The 25,961-nt window shown below is 40.5% G+C and overlaps 1 protein-coding gene across 1 annotated transcript in view; it reads right to left on the reverse strand.

Annotated features, from left to right (window-relative positions):
• LOC140152652 (uncharacterized) overlaps positions 1-25,961 on the reverse strand; it is a 57,158-nt gene that overhangs the window by 26,540 nt on the left and 4,657 nt on the right. Inside the window, 4 exon segments of the mRNA XM_072175093.1 lie at positions 56-183; positions 1,118-1,201; positions 2,272-2,463; positions 18,993-19,310. Coding sequence (XP_072031194.1) covers positions 56-183; positions 1,118-1,201; positions 2,272-2,463; positions 18,993-19,310 — 722 coding nt within the window.

Genomic DNA, 25,961 nt, shown 5'->3' on the forward strand with positions numbered 1-25,961 from the left:
TCACTTTATGGCAGTAAAGCACATTTTCAGGTGATACTGGTAGGTTGCTATTCACCTTTGTTGTTCTTCCTCTAGTTTTATGAGAGCACTTTCTAGATCTGATGTATGTTCCTCTTCTCTCATTTTGAGTCTTGCCTCTGCAGTCTCCAGTTGACTGGACAGACTTTCTGTTGTGGACTGAAGCTGTGGAAAATAGAAATCATAACTATTAATTTACACTAACAAATGTAAACAATATTTTACACACTTTCAACCTTCATCATTACTTTGCTATAGAGGTAAAGTTTCCATGAAAAATGTCTAGCTTACATTTAATCTTACTTTAATAAAATAGAGCAATAGTTGTCACCTGGCTTACCTATATACGCCATCATATGTTTTGAAAATTGGGGTGAGCTTGTGTGCATATACCTACATGTAAATGCCAATCATCTTCTTCAATCATTCAAAGTTCTTTGATTTAGGTCTATACAATTTTGTTTGAGAAATGTGATTCTCTATTTTTATTTCAATAAACATGCACATCACTCCAAATGGGAAAATTTTGATATTTCATAAAAGGCCTACATGTACAGGAAAAAGAAGTTTGTTAGCATGAAAATTTCAACAAACCATGCTACTTTTTCATACATGCACACAAACAACTCTTGCTCAGCATTTCTACTACCAGTATCAGCACCAGAATGTACTTATTGATTGGCGATCCATTTTGCAAGCCGCAATGTCAAAGTCACTGGTAAATATGTGTAGGAATTAAGACTCCTTTAGTTAATTCATGTGGAAACAAATAAATACTAGGTCAATATTTGCACAATACTGGTTTCAGTTGTTCTGTTAAGGCTCATTTTCAGTAGATCTTATGTGTCTAAATGAAGGATTCTAAAGCATTATGTATGCTTAAGGATAAAATAAGGTGATCTGATAGTGCTTTAATCTAAACTTATTTTGACTTAAGCCCCATATAACATATTGTAGTTGATCACCCTGTATGTGTTATGATCACCCTTTCTGAATTTTGGATTTTTTTCACTTTCCAACTCATTAGCTTATTCACATCATGATTAATAATTATCAATACACCTATATATATATATGACAATGAATAACTCTTCCTTACCGATATCTGATGCCTCTCTGTCTCAGCATATTTATCTGACAGCTGTCCCTCTAGTTCACCACATTTCCTCTTGTATTGTAACACCTGTACATGATCCAAATTAACAATAAAATGAATGCCATTACCATTGCCAGAAACAAATGAAAGTGACAATAAGTGCTATTATTAACACCATGTTCCTGCTGCCAGTCCTTTCTATTCAATTGGTCAATACATCTTTTATTCATTTCTAATTCTATTCAATTATTCAGTGGGTTCTACAATGTAAGTAACACTGAAAGTGATTACTAATATTATGTGCTTTGAATATGTTTGGCCTGTAGTCAAAATTGACCTACATTTTTCCATGTAAAATGTGATACAACCAAATTCTACATTCTACATTTCTCATATTAATTGGCACACATTTTGACCATATTAAAATGTGATTCAATTGGATTCCACATTCAATGTTTCTCAAATTTATCAATAGATTTTAAGTCCATATACCAGACCTTGTTTTTGTTGTTGTTTTAAATATTTTCATACATGTTGTTGTTATTATTATTTCTACTGCTGTTATTTTACCCAAAGATAATGGTTTAAAGTTAATTTGTTATTACTTCCGTGGTCCGGGTACGAGCTGGTGAATTGCGATCGCGTAGAAGTGACAAGGTCGCCTACTATACGCCGCGCCGAAGACCAATGGGTTAGCCGGCTTGTTGTCAAGTGCGTTAATCAGCGTGATTGTTTATTTCTTCTGTGTGTACGCTCGTCTACGCCTGGCGTACAGCTCGGACCATGGAAGTAATATAAAATTAACTTTAAGATACACAATCAAATAATTATGTACATCCATATATATATATCAAAAAGATGCACTTGTCAGCTGCTACATGTGTCTCTTTTTACATAATAGCTAAGAATAAATACCACTCACCTTAAGTGGAGACCCGTTCAAATCATTCCAAGTCACATGGTGTAAGAAAACAGAACATTCGTAAATCATATGATTTGGGGATGATTTGAAGTGGCCTCCACTTAAAATGAGTCTGGTATTATTCCTAGCTATTATGTAAAAAGAGACACATGTAGCAGCCGACAAGTGCATCTTTTCAATTATGTGATGTACACAAATGGGATGCATCACATAAGTGTAATAAAACAAAGCATACCTTTGCTTGTAACTTCTGTACAAGCTGGGCCTGTCTCTGTTGTCCATCTTGATAGGCCTGTAGCTTCCTCTTGTAGTTGGAGTGTTCTTCTTCAAGTTTACGTCTCAACTCAATATTTTGAGTGACCAAGCTACGATTCTGTTCATCTCTCTCCTTCTCCACACCAGCATCAGCCTTGTAGCTCTGCTCCATCTGACAAGATACAAACAAAAAGAACTGCTTTACTCTGATCTTGAAAAGACTTTACCACATTATTCAGAAAGTTCAAATTTCCTCAATTGGCTGCATTATTTAGACACCTGCAACCCTTGAAAAGCACTTTCAGTATTCTCATGGCTTAAAATCAGCATTTTGATACAACATTTAGTATTTTCACACATTCAGGTTCAGTATTCTTTAGCATTTTCATCTTGAGTACTTTTGCAGTATTCCTGAGTAAAAACAGTACAGAATACTGAAAATCAGCACTAGTTGGCAGCTCTAAGTGATTATTACGTTAGTCCTTATTTCAATTTTTCATCAATATTCATTACCCAAATCCTACACCTATTATAATGATGCAGTGTCTCTCATCAAAATATGACACTTGCCGTGATTGACCGCATGATGATACACCGAAGTTTGATGGCCAGATGGTTATAGACAGGGTTTTTGTAAGAGTGGGAAACATCATGATATCCCAACAGAAAACCAACATAAAATGTATTCACCATTACCCATATAGATAATCAATTGTTTAAAAACATATACCCTGGTATCCACTGATCAAACTACCTCTTTATTTGAAAGTACTACTTGTTGCTGATGTTGTATCTTCTCTTGATTCTGTCCATCCCCATACACATGTCTTGTGTTCTCCTCTTTTAACATTTCCAGAATCTGATTACGCTGTCTTGCATTGTATGACCCTGTCAGGTCAGAGTAGCTTTTATGCGTAAGACTTGGTCTGGGTTGACTGACATTATCAGCAGATGGGGGACCAGATTCAGAGTATCGTCTTTTGACGTTTTGGTATTCTTCCAGTATGACGGCTAATCTAGGGTTCGGCAAGCCCATGTATTCTGTGGGTGAGGTGGGTTGATCTCCACGCTGTATTGTATCCTCCCACTGATGAGAATGGAAATTATGACATTTGTTGTTGATTCAAAGCAAATTACAAGTTCAGTGTATGAGAGTCAAGAAGGAGAAAGATTTTTTTTCGAAAATGTGTTATAATATTTATTAATTTTTCTAATGCTACACAAAGTTAATTGCTGGTTGGTTATACATGTACCCGAATGAACTAGGATATGCTCGCGAATTTTTCAGTTGTAAAAGTTTTTTTAATCTAAAGTTTCTTTTTATGTTCAACTAGGAGGAGACCCCATTTTGCACAGAGACTGAAGATGACTTCAGTCTAATTTGAACTCTTTTTTTATTTGGGTGCAAACAAATCCACGGGTTTTGAACTCAACTTCAGAAGTATGAGAAAGTGAGGGTGTAAAAGCCTAATTTCCCCATTGAAGTACATGGACTACCATTCTCGGCTTGGTGTACATGGTATAAACAAGCAGTCAAAAATAGTATATGCTTAGCCTTAGTTGCAAGCTGAATTCTAAGTCGAAATTGAAGTTGACTTCTTTCTGTGTAAAATGGGGTTGATTACACATTTGGAAATTCAAAGCCTGAAATGGACCTCACTGTACCCCGGGCACTGTACCACTTCATTTGTGGTCCACCTGAGGACACAGAGTTTAGTGTTACAACTTTATGTGTATGTTCATCTATTATTACTTATATTATGTGTTTGTGACCTATAATTATTCCTAAAGAAAATAAATGTTAGATATTTCAGATAGATATGAGAAGAGTCAAAGGAGGATCTAGGAAAGTTAGCAGCACAACAAGAAGTGATTTAGAAGAACTACTCTCCACACTGATACTTGCTTGCTGTATCTTGTTCTTGACAGATTCCGCTGTCAAAATGGACTCCTCATCTGTCTCGCTCATGATGACTGACAACCAAAGGCAACTATGACACAATTAACCTTCATCAAATCCTCATCAAAAACATCAAGATGACAAAATTATCCAAGATATACACATCCCCAAGGCTGTCTACTTGATATTTAAATAGTAAATACTCATTGAATTCTGCACACACACGCACAGGGAGACTGGCGTTGTGTACAGAGTACACAGAGATAGCGTCCCTTACTACCACCGATAGCGTCTATACCATTCAGTAACTGAAATTGATTTTTTGATTTCTTGTAATCAATGAAATAAAATGTGAACAATATGACCTTATGAATTCAGACAGGCAGAATTGGTCTGGAAGATAAACATGGGACATTTAAACCTCTTGTCTAGTATTCACATTCCAGGCTTTACCACTTCTATGGGTTCAGTATTGATGTTTACACCCTTTGGATCAACTCTTTTTATTGAAGTATTGCAGTGACAAATGGAACTAAAAGTTATTCAATATTAATCAAAATATTGATAGCGAAGCTAATCATGTTTTATAATTATAAGATAATATTAATAATACATAGACTGGTATGTTTTCAATATGATTCAAATGTAGTGTTATTGCACTGCTAGTTATTTAATGACATTATGTGGAATAAAGAAAACTTTCTTCTACTGCTGTATTAGAATTTTATACATTATCAAATATTTCAGAAGTTTCCCCTTACCTTCTCCTTGCCACATAGTGCTGCAACCCTAAATTATTAAACCCAGAATGACTACAGAAGACACAGTTGTACAAGACAACTGTACATGTTGTACAAGACAATTATAGAAGTTATCTGAACCTCTTGGTTCATACCCTTCCCTGGAATTTTTCAATAACTTTAATGAAACCTTGGTTTTCTCTTTAAAACTCAATAATAATGTGATATTTCAGTTTGAGCCTATTGATTTTATTTTTAAAGCAGAAGGAACCCAGAGAAGTTTTCAAGACAGATAATGTAAATAGTTACAAAAAATGTATTAACTTTTCACACACTTTTGCAGTTTCCTACATTTAAGAATCTTGCAAAAAAAAGCCTATGGGTAAAAACTATTTTTGTGGGTTTTTTAATTTGTGGTTCTGAACTGCAAAAAACGGGAAAATAAAAACCTAACAAAAATTTCCTGCTATGCAATAAATCATATTGATCATGTATTGATGAAGGTGAGCTAGAAGGAAGCATGTACCATTGTACCCTCTTCTTACTCTTAATATCTGGTATTGATTAAGATTTACATAGGTCAATGCAACCTGGATGTTTGAATGTTAGAAGTATGTCAGGTGTCAAAGGTCATAATTTGTCAGGTCAAAGGCTAAAATATGCAAAATTGCAACCCACTAGCTAGCCACACAAAATATGATTATAAACAAAGCTTGAAAACATATCTGTGCTTTATTTGTGACTCCCACACACCGACATCGCCTGGTTAATAATTACATTGTACATTTCTGATCATTTTTTAAAATTAAAATCACTAGCTTTTCATATGAAATTCAAAATATAGTAAGCTTTAAAACACATACCAAATATGACGCCTTGCTGACAATATCCATATCCATCGTTCCTATAATAAGTGCCTCAAACGTCTTGGCTACAAAGTACAAGTGTATATATCCCAACTACACTATATGCATCGTTCGTGGAATGGACAATTTGTCAAAGAACCACCACGCTCGTACAACCAGCTCTAGTCTAGTGGACGATATTAGTACAAGCTATGTAATAGTCCCAAACAAAAATGTTTGGTAGACTCATAACCGGTGCGATCTTACCTTTCCGATGTTGATTAAGATACTTCTTGCATCGATCCCGAGATGCGGAAAAACCAATAGTCATTTTGTCCCACATAAATGAATAAATAACAAAACCCCCGATCCCCGAGTGGACTCACCCATTCGGTGACGTCACACACGATAATCACCCCTTATCCGACTTGGGCAGCCCCTACTCGGCCAAACTTGTAGGGGCGGCGGGTCGGGATAATCAACATCGAAAGGTAAGATCGCACGGTTATGAGTCTACCAAACATTTTTGTTTGGGACTAGACTCAGTACACCGGTCGATCTTACCGTTTCGATGTTGATTAAGATACTTCTTGCATCAACATCTGAAAGATCGATCTAGCAAGTAACCGACGGATGGAGGTACAAGATTGGCCAGCATCTGATAAGGATCGGAGAGTGGGTAGCATGGTAATCGCGAGGTCAAACTATTTCCCCCCCTCACGGCCGGAAACAGAAAGACTACGTGAACAGACAAAGACCCCTGAACTGAAAGTTCAGTGGTTAAGAATAGAAACACTGGTTCTTACCATGTTGGAATTCTGATTGTCCGCAAAACACCTGATACCCAACCACCATATTATCTCCGCAGAATAGCCCTGGAGAACTTATCGCCTGGTCGTTGGTTTACGTTTTTGTAGTAAACCGTGGAAAAGGACGACGGGTTCTTCCAAGACACAGCCTGACAAATCTCTTCTATGGGGACCCCCCTATGGTAGGCCCACGAAGATGAGATAGATCTGGTTGAGTGGGCCTTGAGGCGGCGTCTTTTGCCGCCCGAGTCCACTAACACCTGGACCAGCCACCGTGCCAGAGTCTGTTTAGCGGCTGGACCGTGCGGTTCTGCGTGAGTGATAAATAAGCGGTCATGAGCCCCTCTTAAGGTTTGTGTTCGGCCAAGGTAGTGCTGTAGCGCCCTCACGGGCACCACAACCTGTCTTCGGCTATTGACGAACCCTGCCCAATACTGGGGAGGAAGAGGCGAGTGTCGGAATGTACCGCTCATTTTTTGCAAGGAAATCCGAGGCGAAGAAACAGCGTCGCTCCGTTGTTAGTAAATCACGGAGGCTGACTTGAGACTGCGTGCAACTCTGAGCAGCGCCGTCCGAAGCCAACGCCAGAAGAAAGGCCGCCTTAAGAGTGGCGTATTTAAGGGTCGCTTTTGACAGGGGCTCAAAAGGGGACCCTTAATATACTCCAAGACTGTGTTGAGGTCCCATGGAGGGACCACCTTCCTTTCGGCGGGCGCTCGTTGAACATACCGTCGAGAAGAAGACTTAGGGACCCATCTGAATTGATAGTCGACCCGTCTTCAAAGCCCCGATGACTCGAGAGAATGGCTGACTTATAGTTGGCTATCGTTGCCTGCTGAAGTCCTGACCTGAACTTTTCTGTCAGAAAATCTGCCACTAGAGGCACAGGGGCTCTAGTGGAGATGTATTCTCTCATCGCACCATGCGTAGTAGGGAGCCAAGCGCTGACTATACGTGACGGAGGGTAGACTCTCGTCTACCCCGGCGATGAGAGAAGCAGCTTCTGATGAAAAGCCTCCCTCCGCCGCACGTTCCCTGATAAGGGCCATGCAGCTAACTGCAGGTGCTCTAGTGGTAGACTTGGTACCTCTCCTCCGGGCATCCGGAGTAGATTTGGTAACTCGGGGAGTACTCGCGGCTGAGCCGCTAGTAGATCCACCATCGGTCGAAACCACAGGTGTTTCGCCAGAAGCGGTGCTATCAGAATGACGTTGCAATCCTCCCTCCCGATCTTGGTCACCACCCTTGCGAGCAGTGAGATCGGGGAAAGCGTAAGCAGTCATTCCTCCCCAGTCTCACGGACAGAGCGTCCACGGCGAATGCCTGTGGGTCTGCGACCCTTGAGCAATACACCGGCAGCTGATGATTTCGATGAGATGCGAACAAATCTATCGAGGGGTGGTACATCACCTCGAAGATCGTCTGGGCGACCTGCGGAGCAAGGGACCATTCTGTAGGTCCCGACACCTTTCCTCGTGACAGATCGTCCGCGAGGATGTTGGTGACTCCGCTATGTGCATCGCTCTCAACGTAATCTGCCTGGCCTTGCACCACCCTATCAGGCGAAGTGCGTGCAGGCATAACCGTGGTGACCTGGTGCCCCTTGTCTGTTGAGGTAGGCCACCACGGTTGTGTTGTCTGTTTGGACAACGATATGAGATCCACGATCACCTTCTCGAAATGCTGGAGAGTTCTCTCCACTGCCCAAAGTTCGAGAAGGTTGATATGGAACTCCGTCTCCGTGGCCGACCATAGGCCGAGACTGAGTCCCGTGGATGTGGGCCCCCCAGCCCAGCTTTGACGCGTCGGTCGTCACTCCGTGACGCACCGCTGGTGCAGGAAACCTGACACCTTGAGTCAAATTGGGCTGATGGGTCCACCACCAGAGTTCTCTCGCGATCTCCGACATCGAACCGCGAGGGATATTGGGTGACGACTGGGCCTGTAAAAGGCTAGAAGGTGTAGTTGTATAGGCCTCATGTGAAAGCGGCAGTGCAGTGCGAGGTCTACCATACTGGCCATAAGGCCCAAAACCTTCATCCATGCCACAGCGGGTGCCCCTCTGACTCGGCCAAGAGTCGGGGCCATGTTCGTCACCCTCTCGGGTGAGGGCACCGCGATCCCCTCCTTGAGGTTGATCTGGGCCCCTAAGAATAGTGGTGTCTGCGTCGGGACCAGATTGGATTTCTTGACGTTGATCAGAAATCCCAGGTCCCGCACCGTACGGACTACTAACTCCACGAGACACTGTGTCTCCAGCGGGTGCGTCCGTAAATGAACCAATCGTCCAGGTAGCAACACATGTTGACTCCCCTGCGCTTCAGGTACGCTGCCACCGCCTGACCAGGAGTGTAAACACTCTGGGGAGGTGGACAAGCGAATGGCAGGCATCGAAACTGGTAAGTTTGACCCTGTACCTTGAAGCGTAGAAACCTCTGACCTTGAGGAGCGCTCGGAACATGCAGATATGCGTCCGAGAGATCTAGCGATGCCGCCCACATACCCTTGATGGGGCAGGCTAGCACCGAAGCGAGAGTCTCCATTCTGAACCTCTTGGGCCTGATGAACTCGTTCAACGGCTTGAGGTTCAGAATGGACCACCAATCGCCGGTCTTCTTTGGAGCCAGAAAAAAGCGTGCTCCAAAACCCCTTGGTGAAAGGGGGTAGACCGGGACAATCGCTTGCCGTGAGAAGCTGAGTGACCTCTGACAGTAGTGCCCGACGCTGGGGGCCGTCTGGCGGCACTACCGTGGACCTCTGAATCGTGCAGGCGCACGAGGGGGGGCTGGTAAATTCCAGCCTGTAACCCCCACTGACCACTGACAATACCCAGGCGCCGGTGAGATGGCATGCCATCTCTGGGCGTGTGCACAGCGGCCGCCCACAGGGGAATCCCTGTGGGAAGTCCAAACCTGCCGGCATGGACTGTCGACCGCCGTGCCCTCAGGACCGATCTGGTTTGCCACCCTTAGAAGAACGGCTCTTCTTAGGGGGCTTGCCATACGGTCCAGCACTACTCTTGCGCTTCCCAGTTTTTTTGGGAGGTGCTGGAGTAACCTCGGGCTCGGGTGTAGTCTGTGGTGCGCGTCCTGCTGAAGCTGGAGCTGGCGCTGAAGAACGCTTAGAAGACTTCTTCTTCTTGTGCTTCTTCTTCGCCTTACTGCCCTTCCCCTTGGCTCTCATTGGTGGCCTTCTTTGCCCGGTCCTCAACCGTAGCGCAAAAGGCCTGTCCAAAGAGTAGCCCCTGTCCCACCGAGTCTGACTTCTTCATTGCATCAGCAAAGTCGGAGCCATAAGTTGACTGGAGGGACAGACAGGCATTCTCCCGGCGGCGAGATGACATCCTATGGGCTAGGCCCATAGAACTCTCGTTGAGGTTAGCTGTTAGCACCGCTAACAGATTAACCTCATGGAAGAGTTCGGCGTTGCCCGTGGTCGTTCGCTACCTTCCTACCGGGGTGCTCGGCAAGCGTGGTAGCGACGCTAGAGACTCTGATAGCGGCGTGCTCGCTTATCGATGAGCTTTAGCTCCTCCTCCCACTGGGGGAGAACGACCCGTGCGCCTTGGCCGCTAGCGGCAGGCGCTTGGCAACGCGTCTGGATCCATGTCAGGGACCCTGAGGTAGGTTTCAGTAGTCCTCCTGCGAAACACGCAGTGGAAGCGTGCAAGCACGCGGCGAAGCTCCAGCGAGCCTGACAGCCCTCTGAAACCTACCCTTGAGGTCCCCGGGAATGCAAGTGCGGGCGACCCTTGTGTGGACGCGCTGGCTGGGCATCCTGTTGAAAAGATGCCCTGGTCCTCCTGAACGGACTCCTCCTGAGAGAAAGCCAGGCCCAAACCTTGGGCCACACGGCTCATCACCTCAGCGGTGTCCGCAGGCAGACCATTGCTAGCGAGTTCCTCACGGGAAGCGGGGAAGGATACCTGAAGCTAGCTGCACAGTCTCATCAGACTGTGAGTCGCTACTGGTTCATCTTCCGACTCCTTTCCCTCGCCTTCAGACTCTGACTCACTCTCTGATGAGGAAGAGATCTGACAACGGGCATCTGAAGGTGGACAGGGAGGTGTCGCCACCGTGTGGCTAGCCAACTGAACACCAGCAGAAGAGGGAGTACTCCCGCTAGACCCGAGATGCTAGCTATAGCACCCGGGATCCGACGCGCTCTCGCTGCTGTCGCCCTAGCCATAGCAGTGTGCGGCCTACCCTGAGCTGTATCAGGGTTAGCCACTCGCCGCCGGGTTGGGTAACAACTGGTGGTACTGCTCGCCCAACGCTAGGCGGCACTTGCCACGGTGGTAGACCGTGGAAGAAACCACCCTGCGGCGGATACCACGGGGCATACCCTGTTGGTAGCTGACCCTGAAAGGATCCGCCACCAGGAGACCCCATGGAGCGGCAGTACCAGTACCGCCTCCCCCCCCCCTGTTGCCACAGAGACTGTGGTAACCAGGACAGTACTGCGGTACCTGCGTGGTTGTAGCGTAGGTGCCCGGTAGGGCTCCCGGCCGCGTACCACTGTACCCATGCCTCACCGCGTCCCCCGCTAGAGGATCAAGCCGTGTGTATGGGTACCCCGCTATACTGGCTGTCCCTTGGCTAAAAGGAGCTTGCCTAGTATCACGGGTAGCTGAGCGTGTATACCCTCGATCAGTCACCTCGCTACCTGAATAGGCAGTATCAATCAATGGAGCCATGCTCCGCTGAATAGATAGTGATCGATCATAAGAGGGTAATTGACCCATTGACTGTAATGGGTCACCCACGCTCTGCTGGCTCTCGAGGACATAAGTGGGTTGTTGATCAGCCAGGCTGTTCAAACTACCTACCCTAACCTCTTGAGCCTCGCCCAAGGTCGCTGTGTGTGGCGGACCACTCACGGCAGCTATGGGCGCGTGCATAGTGGCTACCACTGAAGTCAAGCCGTAGCTCGTCTCGGTAGCTGCCACTGTTTGCACTTGGGTCGCTGTCCCGTGAGAGACTGCGAGCCCAACCCCGTATAGCCGCTAGCCAGTCCCGGAGGACAGCCGGCAGCCATTCCAAGGCCCAGGGAATCACTCGGCGGTCCCACCATGGGAACTGCTGCCGTGTGACAACCCCAGTTGGTTCTGCTAAGACTACACCTGAAGCGTCAGCCCCGGTATCGTCTCTGCTAAACCCATGCACGTTTTCATTCGACCCTTGCGGGGAACGAAAGGCGTGCTGCGTGCCGTGGATCAACCCAGGCAAGCCCGGGGTTCCACTGGCGCGCTGCGTGCTACAGACCGGCCGAGGCAAGTCCGCTGCACGCTGTATGCTAGGATTCAACCCAGGCAAGCCCGGGGTACCCTTGGCATACTGTCCGTCGCCGGCTACTTCATGGTGCTAGACCCGCTCGTTCGCCAGCAATAGGCGGGTGTCCACCTGCAAGAAGCTCGCTAGAGATCTCACTGGTAGACTGGTACTCGCCTGTTAGGGGCAAGTACCGCCCTGCTGCCTGCTACTAGCTTAGCGTTAAGTCAGTGCTTTCGCTGGCTGCTAGGCCTTCGGGCTCGCTAGCAGTCCCGGAGGGTCCGCCTGCTTGCCCGGGACCGGAGCCCCAGAGGTTACCTTAGCGTGGCCCTTGCCGGCCTCGCTAGTACCTACCATATCAATCTTACCTGTAGGCTTCTGTTTCTTAGTCTTCGTCTTCTGTCTGTGTCGAAGACCTAAACAGCGCTACTTTCTAAATCCTCGAAGTGGATGTCCGATAAGCCTATGCAAAAGGAAGCACACTTATTTGATTTAGAGCAATCCCTGTGGGAGTAGCAGAGTGGATGCGGGTCCCACTCTGGCACAAGGGAAGGGCATGATTGACAAGGCCTAGACATTGTAGTAATCGGGGAGCGTATAGCACTACCCCCGAACACAAGCTCAAGCCCAATAAACAGACCCACACGCACAGTGGCTGACGCTGATGTAGTGGTATGATATAAAAATATACAAAGGGATGAAAAACTGAAAACCTTTTGGGGAAGATTTGTCAGGCTGGTCCCTTCGGAAACCCACCGAACTCTTAGCAGTAACTCGTCATCAGACGCGTACTGAAAGATATAACGATAGAGCACACCATAAACATAGCGATAATCACTCACCATACATGTATACACAGTACTGTACAAACATCTATTGTAACTTACTAGTCTGTTATAGTTGTTTTACGTGAGAACAAAAATAAAATGGCGTCCTAAGGCGGCCATTTTGAAAAACGTGTGTCCCGTATATGAGCGGAAACACACATACAAGCTAAGTTTTTGGATCGTTTTGTCACTTTTCTAGCGAAAAATGTCGTCAAAACTATCTCCTAGCGACTATACTGGTTGGTTTTTACCTCAGTGTAACAAACAAACTGTATATCTAATCCTTTGGTTCGTAATGATACTTAGAAAAAAAAAAAAAAAATCCACACGTCTATCTCATCTAGAAACCAAGGAGGATAAGGGTGATTATCGTAGGTGTGACGTCACCGAATGGGTGAGTCCACTCGGGGATCGGGGGTTTTGTTATTTATTCATTTATGTGGGACAAAATGACTATTGGTTTTTTCCGCATCTCGGGATCGATGCAAGAAGTATCTTAATCAACATCGGAAACGGTAAGATCGACCGGTGTACTGAGTCTATCATGCTCCAACATAATGAACTCTAAAACTAATATTTACTTTATAGCTGCCATTTAATAACCTTGGGTGTTTCTAGATTTTAGACCATCTCATTAATTTGAATGATTGTTAAAACTTAATTTTTAAGAAAAAAGATAAGAATGGGTGTATCAAACCAAAAACAAAAACACTTGCAAACATTTAGGTTTACTTTTTAAGCTGAACATTTATCGAGATATCAATATCGTGCAGAAACACTTTGCTCTTCTCCAAAAGCATTTTCAACAGCATCAGGCAGTTTGTAAAACATGTTTAACTTAGCTTTTCAAAGCACTTAGAAACCTTTAAACTTGCATTCACTGTAATTGGTTGGATGTAGTCAAGTAGAATGTGAGCCTGCCCTAATTGTTTGAAATCTATGACTGCTGCATTACTATACAAACAGATCATTATTTCAATTTATTTAAGTTATACTGTGTATTTTAGACAGAGTTTACAGTGCAGTTTCCCATTTAGGCCCCAAAACAGTTTCTTGATAACATCAATCACACATATCCTGTCTGTCACAAGACTATTTCTATGAAGCTAAATGCTAAGTTGCTTGGTTTTATTTTATTAAAGCTTGAACAAAAGTTGTGTACAAATATAAATAAGGTAAAATGTATGAGTTCTCGAAAATGACACAATGTACAATGTACAGTCATCACGTCCTACTGGTTACATAACGAGGGTGGGGTATGAGCCACATATTTTTTCCACATTGACAAATATTAAATAAAAATGAAATATTTCATGGTTTATCTATATTTGTTTACATTTTCATATCAACAATTGTTCCCTTCCCCCCTCCCCCCTTTTCAAACATTCATTCAGGATTTGACATTGTTAGATGCCGCTGCTGGAAGTTACACTACAATACATATACAAAATACAGCGCCAAATAATGCTGGCACAGGACTCGGTATGTATAGCAAAACACACATTTCCTCACACTTGCAACTATAAAAACTTACAGAAAATGACATATATTTACTTACTTTCTTCTCTTTTGAAATACTAGCTTCTACATTCAGTACATTCATTATCAATGTATTACATGCACACTACTCGGAAGCAACAAGACAGGACAGCACACTACAGCAGCCATGTTGTTGTTGTAAACTGCTAGCCAGTGTGTAGGATTTAATTCAATTGCAGGAAATAAGGGGGAACTCTTCATAAATATGCTGTAAATATGGAATACGTGGCTAGTCTTGGGCAAGATCTTTTATGAGGCAGTGTGAAAAAAGTTTGTCGTCACTGCAATCTGTATATTGAAGTTTGAAAACAGGAATGAGTCACTTCACTTCACAGTTTCGTGATCATCAATTTCAATGAATAAAAGTGCAATATTATGTATTTGTGACTTAGGAAGGTGTGTGATTTGTGAGTTGTAAGAATATTGCACTTTCCTATATTGCTCACTAACTCCCGGGACTCACTCGCTTTCTCACTCAATCACTCACTTTCTCACTCAATCATCCTAACCACACACTCATTAACTTTCATTAATATACAAACACTCACTTTATTGTCTGTTCACTCGCTAATTTGAACAATTCACTTTCACTCAAAGCTACACTCAATCACTATCAGCAATCCTGCACACACCCCTACACAAAAACACACACACCCCCACACAAACCACTCCGGGCTTTAAAACTTCCCTAGTGACTTAGGTGTCCGGGCTTAGGTGCAATCTACACGGTGAGCCAGCAGTGCTATACCAATCCTGAGTTGATTTTGCCACTTCCTTCCTGGTTGTAATAAGCTGTGTTCACATGCTAGCTACATTTAGATTTAAACCTACATTTAAACTTTACCTTAACAGAAATAAATATTGCACACATTATATTTCCCCTACTTCAACCGCTACTCCAACCAACTTAACTGAGCTGTAATCATGGTAATGCTTCTGGTTGAAGTTTAAAGTTGAAGAATAGAAAATAAGCCTAAAACTGTGGATAAAATCCGTGGATTATGTTTCTCCATTTTGAACTTTTCATCCTCACAGTGGTCACAAGAGGGTAAATACTCCTACATGTACCTAGATACTCCTGCTATTTAGCAGTCAGTAAATCGTCAGAGTAAGGGTGGTGTAAGTGTAACTTCAATATATTTACTCCAACTATCATCCCCACCCTGCTACTCCAACTAAAGCTACTCCAACACTTACACTTACCTTAATTCTGACTGTGTGAACGCAACTATTGTGACTGCCTTTATTTTGTTCAGTGTGTACTGTATCTTATTAACAATTTGTCACCGTAGTAACGTAGTCAGTTATCGGTAGCTAAAACAATTACATATTCATTAAGACTCTAATTGACAAGTGTCTGCCTAGTCTTGTTCCAGCACAGGTGTGAAACAGTTTAATAGACCTGTACAGTGAGCCATATTTAATGGCAGTCTAAGATAGTAAATTGAAATTTTAATTTCATTTTAAAATGAAGAATACTATGCTATGTGTACATGCTTTACCCTATAGCAGTGTGTATATATTAAAGACTGGTGTACAATAATTGACATTTTATTATGCAGGATCCAAACCCATGCAAGTCTACATAGGCCTACTTCTGAATCTGATAAAAAATTGTCGTCAAAGATCATGTGTTGCTTTGGTAATGTTTTTCAAAAAATACGAACAATGTTTTGTGTAAAAGTCTTAGTCGTGCATAATTTGAATCAAAAGTATGCTATTTATTTGTAATTAGTTAAATTTTAGAAATGCTTCAAAGTGCAAATACTAATATATCTCATGATCAAAGTAATTATAGTATTTTTCAAGGGCAAAACTGTCAAGTTCGCATCAAGAAGTGCATTGTAAACCATTCAAGAGCTTCCATCCTGGATGTGGCATTGTTGTGTGAAACACTGATAAGGGATACCACAAACTTATCACTGCAAAGTTCTACAATAATTGAAGGAGACTATCTCTAGTACTTCCTGTAATAACAACAGGATATTTTCACTGAAGTCAATGAAAATTATGTTAATGCCAGAACTGTCTTCTTTGCATATACCCATAACCCTCCCCCCAAAAAAGGTAAAATAATGGGGTGGACATTTGAGGGAAATCTGCACATTATTTAGAGAATCTCTGGACCTAAAGCCAAGTGCTACGATCATTAATATTGTGGTTGATTTTCAAAAAAGTTTGGGACAAATTACCAAAAAAAAATACAATTTTGTATCAACATAGGGTAAAGTTGTAATTTGTGCTCACTTATAACCTAAAAATTAAAGATACATTGGTTTTTAATGCACTTGTACTTAAAATAGATTATGAAGTGAACACAAATTACAACTTGGCCTTCAGTGATACAAATTGCAATTTTTGTCTCCAATATTTTTAATGACCCTGGTATATACATTTGTAATTAGGACTAGATCCCAATAATTACAAAATATTCCACAAAGTGAAAATGAATTATAAATAATGTTTTCGCCAAAGCAAACCCAAGTTCAACTTGTGCTCGCTTTCAGCTGGAAACCACAATTCATGATATTATGTACCTGTAAATACATTTTATTTGATAGTAATTTAATGTACCATACTGGGAAATGTGGAAGCTAAGGTGTCAATAATCGGTGGCCTATACTACTATACTTCCTCTCAATTACAGTTGCTATGACAATGGAAACCAACCCTATTCACTTAATTGCATCTGAACCAGAACTGGTTTACTGCTTTTTAAAGCGTCAAGTCCCAAATTCTCTGGTGTCATATTTGCTTTCATGCAGAAAATTGTCACCACATTGTTGTATATGCATTTTGTAAATTGTCACTCAGCTCCATACATCCCATATGATTGAAATGTCTACAGGTCAAAAAGCTTAACATCATCTTCAATTGTCTGGGTGTTTTGTATTATGAATTCATATCTTACAATTCTAACTATCCATATATTAGGCCTACATGTACATACCAAATATCGCAACTATCAACATACAATGTTCCTCTTCAAAAAGGAAAACAATAGGTCAAATTGCAATTGCAAAACATAAAGTACAAAATAAAGCACTTTTCAGAGTTGGCAAAAACTGTTAATTTTGTTATTTTGTTATTTATTTTTATTTGTAAAAAAATCTGCCGGCTGCCCGCCCTACCCTATTTTGAAATGGCCCGTAATTGTTTCAACATATTTGTACAAATACTAAATGCACACAGCATTGGACGCAAGACATTTTTATGTGTAGCATTATCAGCTTGCACTACTTGATTTTCATTACATTTGCACACTTCACTACAAGTCTATAGCATAAAATTGCTACACATTTCCAAAATTGTGTAGTAAAGTGATCAAAATTTAGTAGCATTTTGCTCCGTGATACCGGCTACGACGTCCAACGCTGAATGCACATCACAAGGAGAGCTATAGCCTATAGGAGCATCTGCTGCTGAATGAATGGCTAAACAAAATGAATAACAAACTGACAGGAAGCCTCATATTCAAAACAATATCAGACCTGACAAATGAAGGTCACTGCTACAATTGAATTGATCAAATACAACAATAATGATCTATTACCGGTAACCTAATTCTCAGAATTTTAATTTGGTTAATTCATTATTAAGTTCCAGTTTGATGAATTAATGGCCTAATTTTGATCTCTCTAATGGTTTTCTTTGAAATTTTTAAAGAATCAATTGCCTGCCGCTATTATATATTTAACACTCTGTGTGCTTTGTATATGAATTCACAGAAGAAAGATTCTGCATAAATGGTGTTATACAGTACCCCGGTCACTCGGCGGTCAGGGTTCGAATTCGGCTGTATCGCATAGCAGTTTGCTCCATATTTTGAAGTAACTGCTACCCAATTTTGCATTTGTATAGCACTTTTTATAGTGCTTTAGTATATCTGGAAGTATCCTGATTATGATGAATTAGCCAAAAACTGCTACGCAAAAAATTTTTAACGAATTGAACCCTGACCCCGGTAAGCTTACAGTAACAGCTGGATGCTTAACAGATTTTTATGTTATTAGTTTAACCCCTTCTGAAATACACAATGGAAACACCCACTTTTGGTAGTTGTTTTTAATTATTTATTTATTTATTTATTTATTTACAAAATTTGGAAATGATGTCAGGCAAAACAAAAGAGAGCAACAAGGCCACTATAAATTAAATGAATGCCCAAAGGAACTGACAAACAGAAAAAAATGACAGTTTGGACACCAAACATTAAAAATTAAAATAAAAGAATTGTGAGAACAAAAAAAAGGAAATACTAATAAATGGGAAAAGACATTTCTTATGAAGTCATAATATCAACAATTTGTGACATCGACATCACAAATTCCATTGTGGGACGGTTTTGGCAGTTTTGGGACACTTTGAACTTTGACCTATCAGGGAAATTGCTTTAATTATCATTCATTTATTTATTATTGTAATAATGTTATAATTAAAATATTTTAAATAAACGATTTGTGAGGTAATCATGTTTTTTTTAAATTTCTTTAATTCCAATAAACCATTTCAAACAATATTTTGTACGTATACATACATGTATACAAAAAACAATTTTCCTGATAGGTCATAGTTCAAAGCTAAAGTGTCCCAAAACTGTCCCACAATGCATTGCAAATTTTAACGCTGATTTGACTTTGAGTTATTGTTGATTTGTCCAACACCCCTGCACACACAAGAACTTGCTTGTACTCCATCCTCACAATTAACAAAAACAATTGAAGCGAAGATTGTACTATATAAATTAAAGAAGTAAATTCCTTTTCCTTACCCGATCAGCCATAGCTTGATACTTGATAGCCAACTCATCTCTGTCTGCCCTGCTTGACGACAATAAATCTTCTACCCGGCTCAACTCATTCTGCAACATGCGATTCTCCTCCTGGAGTGATAGTACACTGGGACTCGTCATCATGCTGCCATTTAAACTACCATTGGAAAAATCATGCTGGGGAGTCTCGTCATCTACTGCTAAGTTCTTGGTGAGTATCTCTCGGATGCGGGCAGGGACCTTGGTGTTGCTATCCCCTTCTCCACGCACTGAAGGAATCTCGTCTTTTTCGTTTGATAAAACAGTGTCTTCCAGTTTCTGTAAAGGAAACAAAATTGAGAGATGAGTTCAGTATACTCTGCCCTGCGTTGGCCATAGCCGGTATCGCTGAGCAAAATGCTACTTAATTTTGATCACTTTGCAACACAATTTTGGAAATGTGTAGCAATTTTATGCAATAGACTTATACAATGTAAAGTGTGCAAATGTAACAAAAATCAAGTAGTGCAAACTGATAATGCTACACATAAAAAATGTCTTACGTCCATTCCTTCTATAAACTGTGGTCTAATGCTGATCAGCCTTGTACACTCACACCCAACTGCATTTAACAATTATTCCCTTATAACATAACTTCTTATACACTGATACTTATTCAAAGATAATTCACCATCTGTGACCGACTCCAGTGAACTCATATCAAAATTTGAACCAAATAATACAAAACTATCATTTCTCTGAGTCACTAACAAGTCAAAATGAGAATTCTACACAATAGATACATGTACACACACAACATATGCTGGCAAACTCAGGCTCATTCGGCACCTGACGAAAATATGAATCACATCCAATTTTGAACAAAAATAATACAAATTTTCTCCGTATCGATTTTCCCCTCTTACCCACAATGTGGTACAGCGAATACACAAAAAAGATGTGTGAACGAACACTTGGTACAGTGATACTAAGTCCGGTTAGGAAAGCGTCCCGTCCATGGAGTCATCGAGAAGAAACAATTCCTTACAATAGGTGTAGTGATGCAAGTAATTCAACTTAAGACTCATGGTGGTATTGTCAAGCAGTTATGAAAAGCTAAATGTAATTAACCAGCCAAAGATTTCAGATGGAGGGACGCTACTTTGAAATTACATTTGTATTAATATGAGTCCGTCTGTGTTAACAAAACTGTAAGCTTCAGGTTCAAGGTTAGCAGTGACAATGACCTGCTGCATGTGATTAAAAACCAAGTTGTTGTTGGCAACCAAGATGCTAATTTAATGAATAAAAAATTAAGGATATTATAATTGTCCAAGAAATTTTGCTTTTATTCAGTGAGGATGTAAAGAGCATCACTTTATTGATTTCTCTGTCACTAGTATTAGACTATATTACAAGACTTTCAATTTACAAAACACACAGTATTAAAATATTTCAAAATCATGAATATCAATGTGAAAAAGGAAGAGGAACCATCCTCAGAAATTCATCATCAAACTGTAATTGGAAGTATTCTGTAATACTTTCAGTTTTATGGAAATGTGAAGAGAATGTAACTTTGAACCATCAACCCTGGTGCAATCATTATCAATATCATCATTTTTATCATCAGGACTAGAAAAAATGAAAATTTCCCAGGAAGATGATCCAAAATTTCCCTTCAAAAGACTACCCCCCCACCCCCAATTCTTATGTATTTCTTTGTTTAAGGACCTTAATTTCCATCCAAATTTCCCGGGAAGGAGCTTTCCACATTATTTCCAGGCCTGTTTATCATTTTAATCATTCTTATCACCATCTTCATCATTATCATCAATATAATTTACAAATTATTAATATAATAAAGGACGTGAACAAACACAGAATCTTCAAATATCTTGATGCATGTATTTTCAATATTTTGTCATATTAAACTGAGAATGAAAATATTATAATTGATTAATTTGAACTGTTACAATTTGATCAATTCTTTGTAAAAATACCTCACGATTTGTCATAGACAGGTCAACAACCACCAGCATTAGAAGGAAAGGATTTTATAAATAGTATTGATTAAGATTTTGATATTTCATGGTCAAGGGCATTGTCATTCACAAGTAAAAGCTGAATTGATCTTGACAAAGTGTGTGCAATGACCACAAGTAACATTTCATTAACAAACATGGCCATAGATTGAGTGGTTGGTGTGTTTTGTTGTTGTTTTTTCTGAAAAATCTGAAAAAATAAAAAAATAAATAAAAAAAATAAATAAAAAAATAAAAAAAAATAAAAATTGTGTTTTAAAAAAAAAATATTTCACGGATTTGGAGAGTCCCTTGACCTAGAGTGAAGTACTGCAATCATTTGTGGTTAATTTTTTAAAATTTGGAAAAAAGTTACCAAAAAATTACAAGTTTGTATCCAAATAGGACCGATTTGTAACTTGTGTTCACTGCATAATCTATTAAAGATATAAAAATGCATTGGTTTTGTACACAAGCCTATATCTTAAATAGATTTTGAAGTGAACACAAGTTACACATCGGTCCCATTTGGACACAAACTTGTCATTTTTGGTAACTTTTTTGCAAATTTTTTTGAATCAAGCACAAATGATTGCAGTACTTCGCTCTAAGTCAAGGGACTCTCCAAATCCGCGAAAAAAAATTTTTAAACACAATTTTTAATTTTTTTAATTTTTTTTTTCTACTTTTTAATGATGGTAGCACTTGATGTTAGGTCCAGGGACTCTCAAAATCCGAAAAAAAAAAAAATTTAAAATTGGAAAAAAAAGTCAATCCGATTTTCCTCGCATTTCTGGGTTTATATTAACAGTGTAGAGGATCTGTGCAAGACCAATAAACCATTAAATGTTGTAGCATTAAATGTGTTAATTGAAAATTAGAAACATTGTGGTGGCTATTATGCTAACCAGAGAAGTTTTCTTAAACTTCCCATAATGCATTTCTTCCATTTCAATATTCTGTACTAATTTGCTATGTCGTGCCACGGGTCAACAAAATATACCTCAGTAAACAGAGCACATCCAGATCTTGCAAAATATGTTGAATTCTTGACTAGCGACCCTTGTTCAGCCAGTCTATTCTCGAAATGAAAACAAAGGAAACCTGTACAAAGTAATAGGAGCATCATTTGTTGAAATGAGGGGATGTGTTATGTTGCAAAGGATTCTGGGAAGGGTAAGATATCTTCTCTGTATGCTAGCTATCCCTATCAACAGTATATTTTTGCTGGGGTTTCTAAACTTAAAAGCATTAAAACCATTAACAAAACGATAATAACATCAAAGGTAAAACATAATCAATAATATTTCTGTTGTACAAACTTGAACGACAATGTCACACAATGATGCCAACTTTATTACATTTATTCCTGTTTAATCGTGACTACAAGTCTACAAACACAATTTGAGAATGTAATATTTCACACTGTTGTTGATTTTTTTGATTTTTTTTTAAAAATCAGATTTTTAAAATTTAAATCAGAATTTTTTTTTTATTTGAATCGATTTTTTTGATTTTTTTGATTCCAAGAACTGCTATACCCCTTGATATATTCAAAATAGTACCAGTTGAATGCTAGTCATATGTACAATCCTACCAGGTATTTATTAAATTAACTTACATTTATCAAAAATAGTAAAAAATGAAAAAAGTTTATTTAAATCAGTGATTTAAAAAAAAAGTGATTTAAATCGCGATTTAAATCAATGATTTAAATCAGCATGATTTAAATCAAACAACCCTGACCTGAAGGATGGACAGATGGACAGACAGAGCTGATCTTCTTCCTTATTAGTGCCTCCCTCATATGTATGAGTATCGCACTGCGTACAGACAAGACAAGCTGTACTTATTTTTTTACTCTGGAACCTAGAGTAGATGAGTGTATTTTTGAAGTATAGTCAACAGTACCGGAATGATCCCCTGCTCTTTTCGAATAGCCTGTGACGTTCTTTTACATGCACACTGTCTTATGCTGGAGTAAGACAACAAGTAGGCTGCCTAACGGGTCTTACGCTATCTTGTGCGGTTTGTATTGCATGGAGATCACTGGCTTGCACGATGCAATGTTGCGCAGTTTGTATTGGAAGGTGATTGGTGGCTTGAGCGACTGTTTACCAAAAGATGATTGATGAAGAAACATTATTTACTAGGCGGTCACCCATACTTGGCGGTTCTTGGCTGTCACGATTACCTGGCTTATGGTGACTCTACCCACCAAGTTTCATGCCCATGAACGTTTTTACTAATTTGACCTCAGATGACCCCTGGTGAGTCAGAAATGACCATCCCAAAAGTTGGCTCTAAATGGTGACTGAACCCACCAAGTTTCATCCCTATATAACAGATTTGATTAATTTGACCTCAGATGACCCCTGGTGACCCCAAAATGACATGCCAGAAATGTAACTCTAAATGTTGACTGCACCCACCAAGTTTCATGCCCATGACAGTTTTTACTAATTTGACCTCAGATGAACTTGGGTGACCTTGACCCACTAACCAATACAGAACGTGTTCTGTCTCTGGTCAAGATGCACCCACCCACTAAGTTTGAGGAACCTGCAACCCCTAGTCTCTAAGAAAAACAGTTTTTACTAATTTGACCTCAGATGACCCCTGGATGACCTTGGGTGACCTTGACCCTCCACCAAATCCCATTACTATACGCCTTACCAGAAATAATGCACTCGCAACATCGGGTGGACGGAATGACAGACAAGGAATACAATACCTCCGGTGGAGGCAAAAACAAAAAAACACTTGGTGGCAAGGGTGGGATTGATAACATCGCAGATCTATGATCAGCAGTTTGCTAACTCAACGCTGGATAGCAGGGGTGAAACTGTCACAAATAATCTGCAGTTTTGGTGTGTTAATTAATAAATGTCACAGACGTTCTGCAAGGTCTCAAAACACAACCACTGAGATAGCAGGGTGGGATTGACAAAAACTAAGGCTGGCATTTTCGGTCGGGTAAACGGGTACCCGCCGAGATTACATTACCAGGTAGGAAATACCCTCCCGGGTACCGAAATTCAAAAAAAAAAAAAAAAAAAAATTTTTTTTTTTTTTTTTTTTTTTTCGGTTTTTTAGTGTCCCTGGACCTAGACCTAAATGCTAGGATCATTCATGGTTGACCTAAAAAAAAAAAAAAAAAAAAAAAATTCAAGATATTTTGTTATTTTTAATATGAAAATTGATAATTTGTATTCATGTCATAGTCTATTAATGATTTCAAAATGCATTCAAATTCAATACATTTTGAAATCATTAATAGACTATGACATGAATACAAATTATCAATTTTCATATAAAAAATAACAAAATATCTTGAAATTTTTTTTTATTTTTTTTTTTTTAGGTCAACCATGAATGATCCTGGCATTTAGGTCTAGGTCCAGAGACACTAAAAACCGAAAAAAAAAAAAAAAAAAAAAAAAATTTTTTTTTTTTTTTTTTTGTATTTTGGTACCCGGTTACCCGCCCGAAAATTGCGGCGGGTACCCGGGTACAAAATTACCCGAAAATGCCAGGCCTAACAAAAACTGCTCCAACACTGATAGCTTTGGTGGGATTGTTACAGAAGATCTGCAGAGCTCTTCAAAACACAACCACTGGATGGCAGGAGTGGAATTGTTACAAATGCAATCTTCTATAGCATCACTCAAGGTGAAAGAAATAGACTGCAGAAGCTGCAAAATTGTGCTGTGCGTTTGATATTCTCTGTCCCTCGCTCAACTGGTACCTCCAACCTTCTCATTCAATTGCATTGGCTTCCAATCCAGGACCGAATTCTTTTTAAACTTCTGCTTTATGTTTTCAAGTGCTCTCAGGGCCGTGCCCCTAATTATCTTTGTGAGCTTCTTTCAGCCTATGCTCCCAGAAGAGAAGGATTGAGATCTTCTTCCGATAACTGTCACAGATGATCTGCAGGTTCAAAACACCCACTGGGTGGCAGGGGTGGGATTGACAACTGTCACAAATGAACTGCAGGTTCAAAACACCTACTGGGTAGCAGGGGCAGGGTGGGATTGATTGATAACCAGTGTTCAAATTAAGAAAAAAAATCAGGTCATCCAGCGGATGACCAGGGTCATGAAATCTGGTCATCCGCCAAATTTTTTGGTCATCCATATATTATTTAAAATTTAAAATTTTAATTTTTTTTAAAGTTAAATTAGAACTTTGCATATATTAAAAAAACATTTTGTTAAAAATCAACAATGAATGATCCTAGCAATTAGCTCTAGGTCAAGTAACACTCCAAAAGAGAAAATATTAAAAAACATTTTTTATAAAGTATGGGCATCCGACGGATAACCTGCAGTGAATTTCTGGTCATCCGCCAGCAAATCTGGGCTTCAGGATGACCGGATGACCACTTAATTTGTACACTGTTGATAACTGTCACAAATGATACGCAGGTTCAAAGCACCCACTGGGTGGCAGGGGTGGGGTTGATAACTGTCGCAAATGATATGCAGGTTCGAAACACCCACTGGGTGGCAGGGGTGGGATTGATAACTGTCACAAATGATCTGCAGGTTCAAAACACCCACTGGGTAGCAGGGGTTGGATTGATAACTGTCACAAATGATCTGCAGGTTCAATCGGCAGGTTTAAAACACTCATGGGTAGCAGGACTAGCAGGGTGGGATTGATAACTGTCACAAATGATCTGCAGGTTCAAAACACCCACTGGGTGGCAGGGGTGGGATGATAACTGTCACAGATGATATGCAGGTTCGAAACACCCACTGGGGGGCAGGGGTGGGATTGATAACTGTCACAAATGATCTTCAGGTTCAAAACTCAGCTGCTGGGTGGCAGGGGTGGGGTTACTGTCATGATTTCAATACAATTAACTGCTGGTGGCAGTGGTGGGGTTGAAACCTCAATTACTCAACCGCTACAAACCTCAACCACAGGTGGCAGGGGTGGGATTGGATTGCTATCTGCAACC

This window comes from Amphiura filiformis, chromosome 1 (assembly GCF_039555335.1).
Source record: "Amphiura filiformis chromosome 1, Afil_fr2py, whole genome shotgun sequence".
In the NCBI taxonomy this organism is placed as follows: domain Eukaryota; kingdom Metazoa; phylum Echinodermata; class Ophiuroidea; order Amphilepidida; family Amphiuridae; genus Amphiura; species Amphiura filiformis.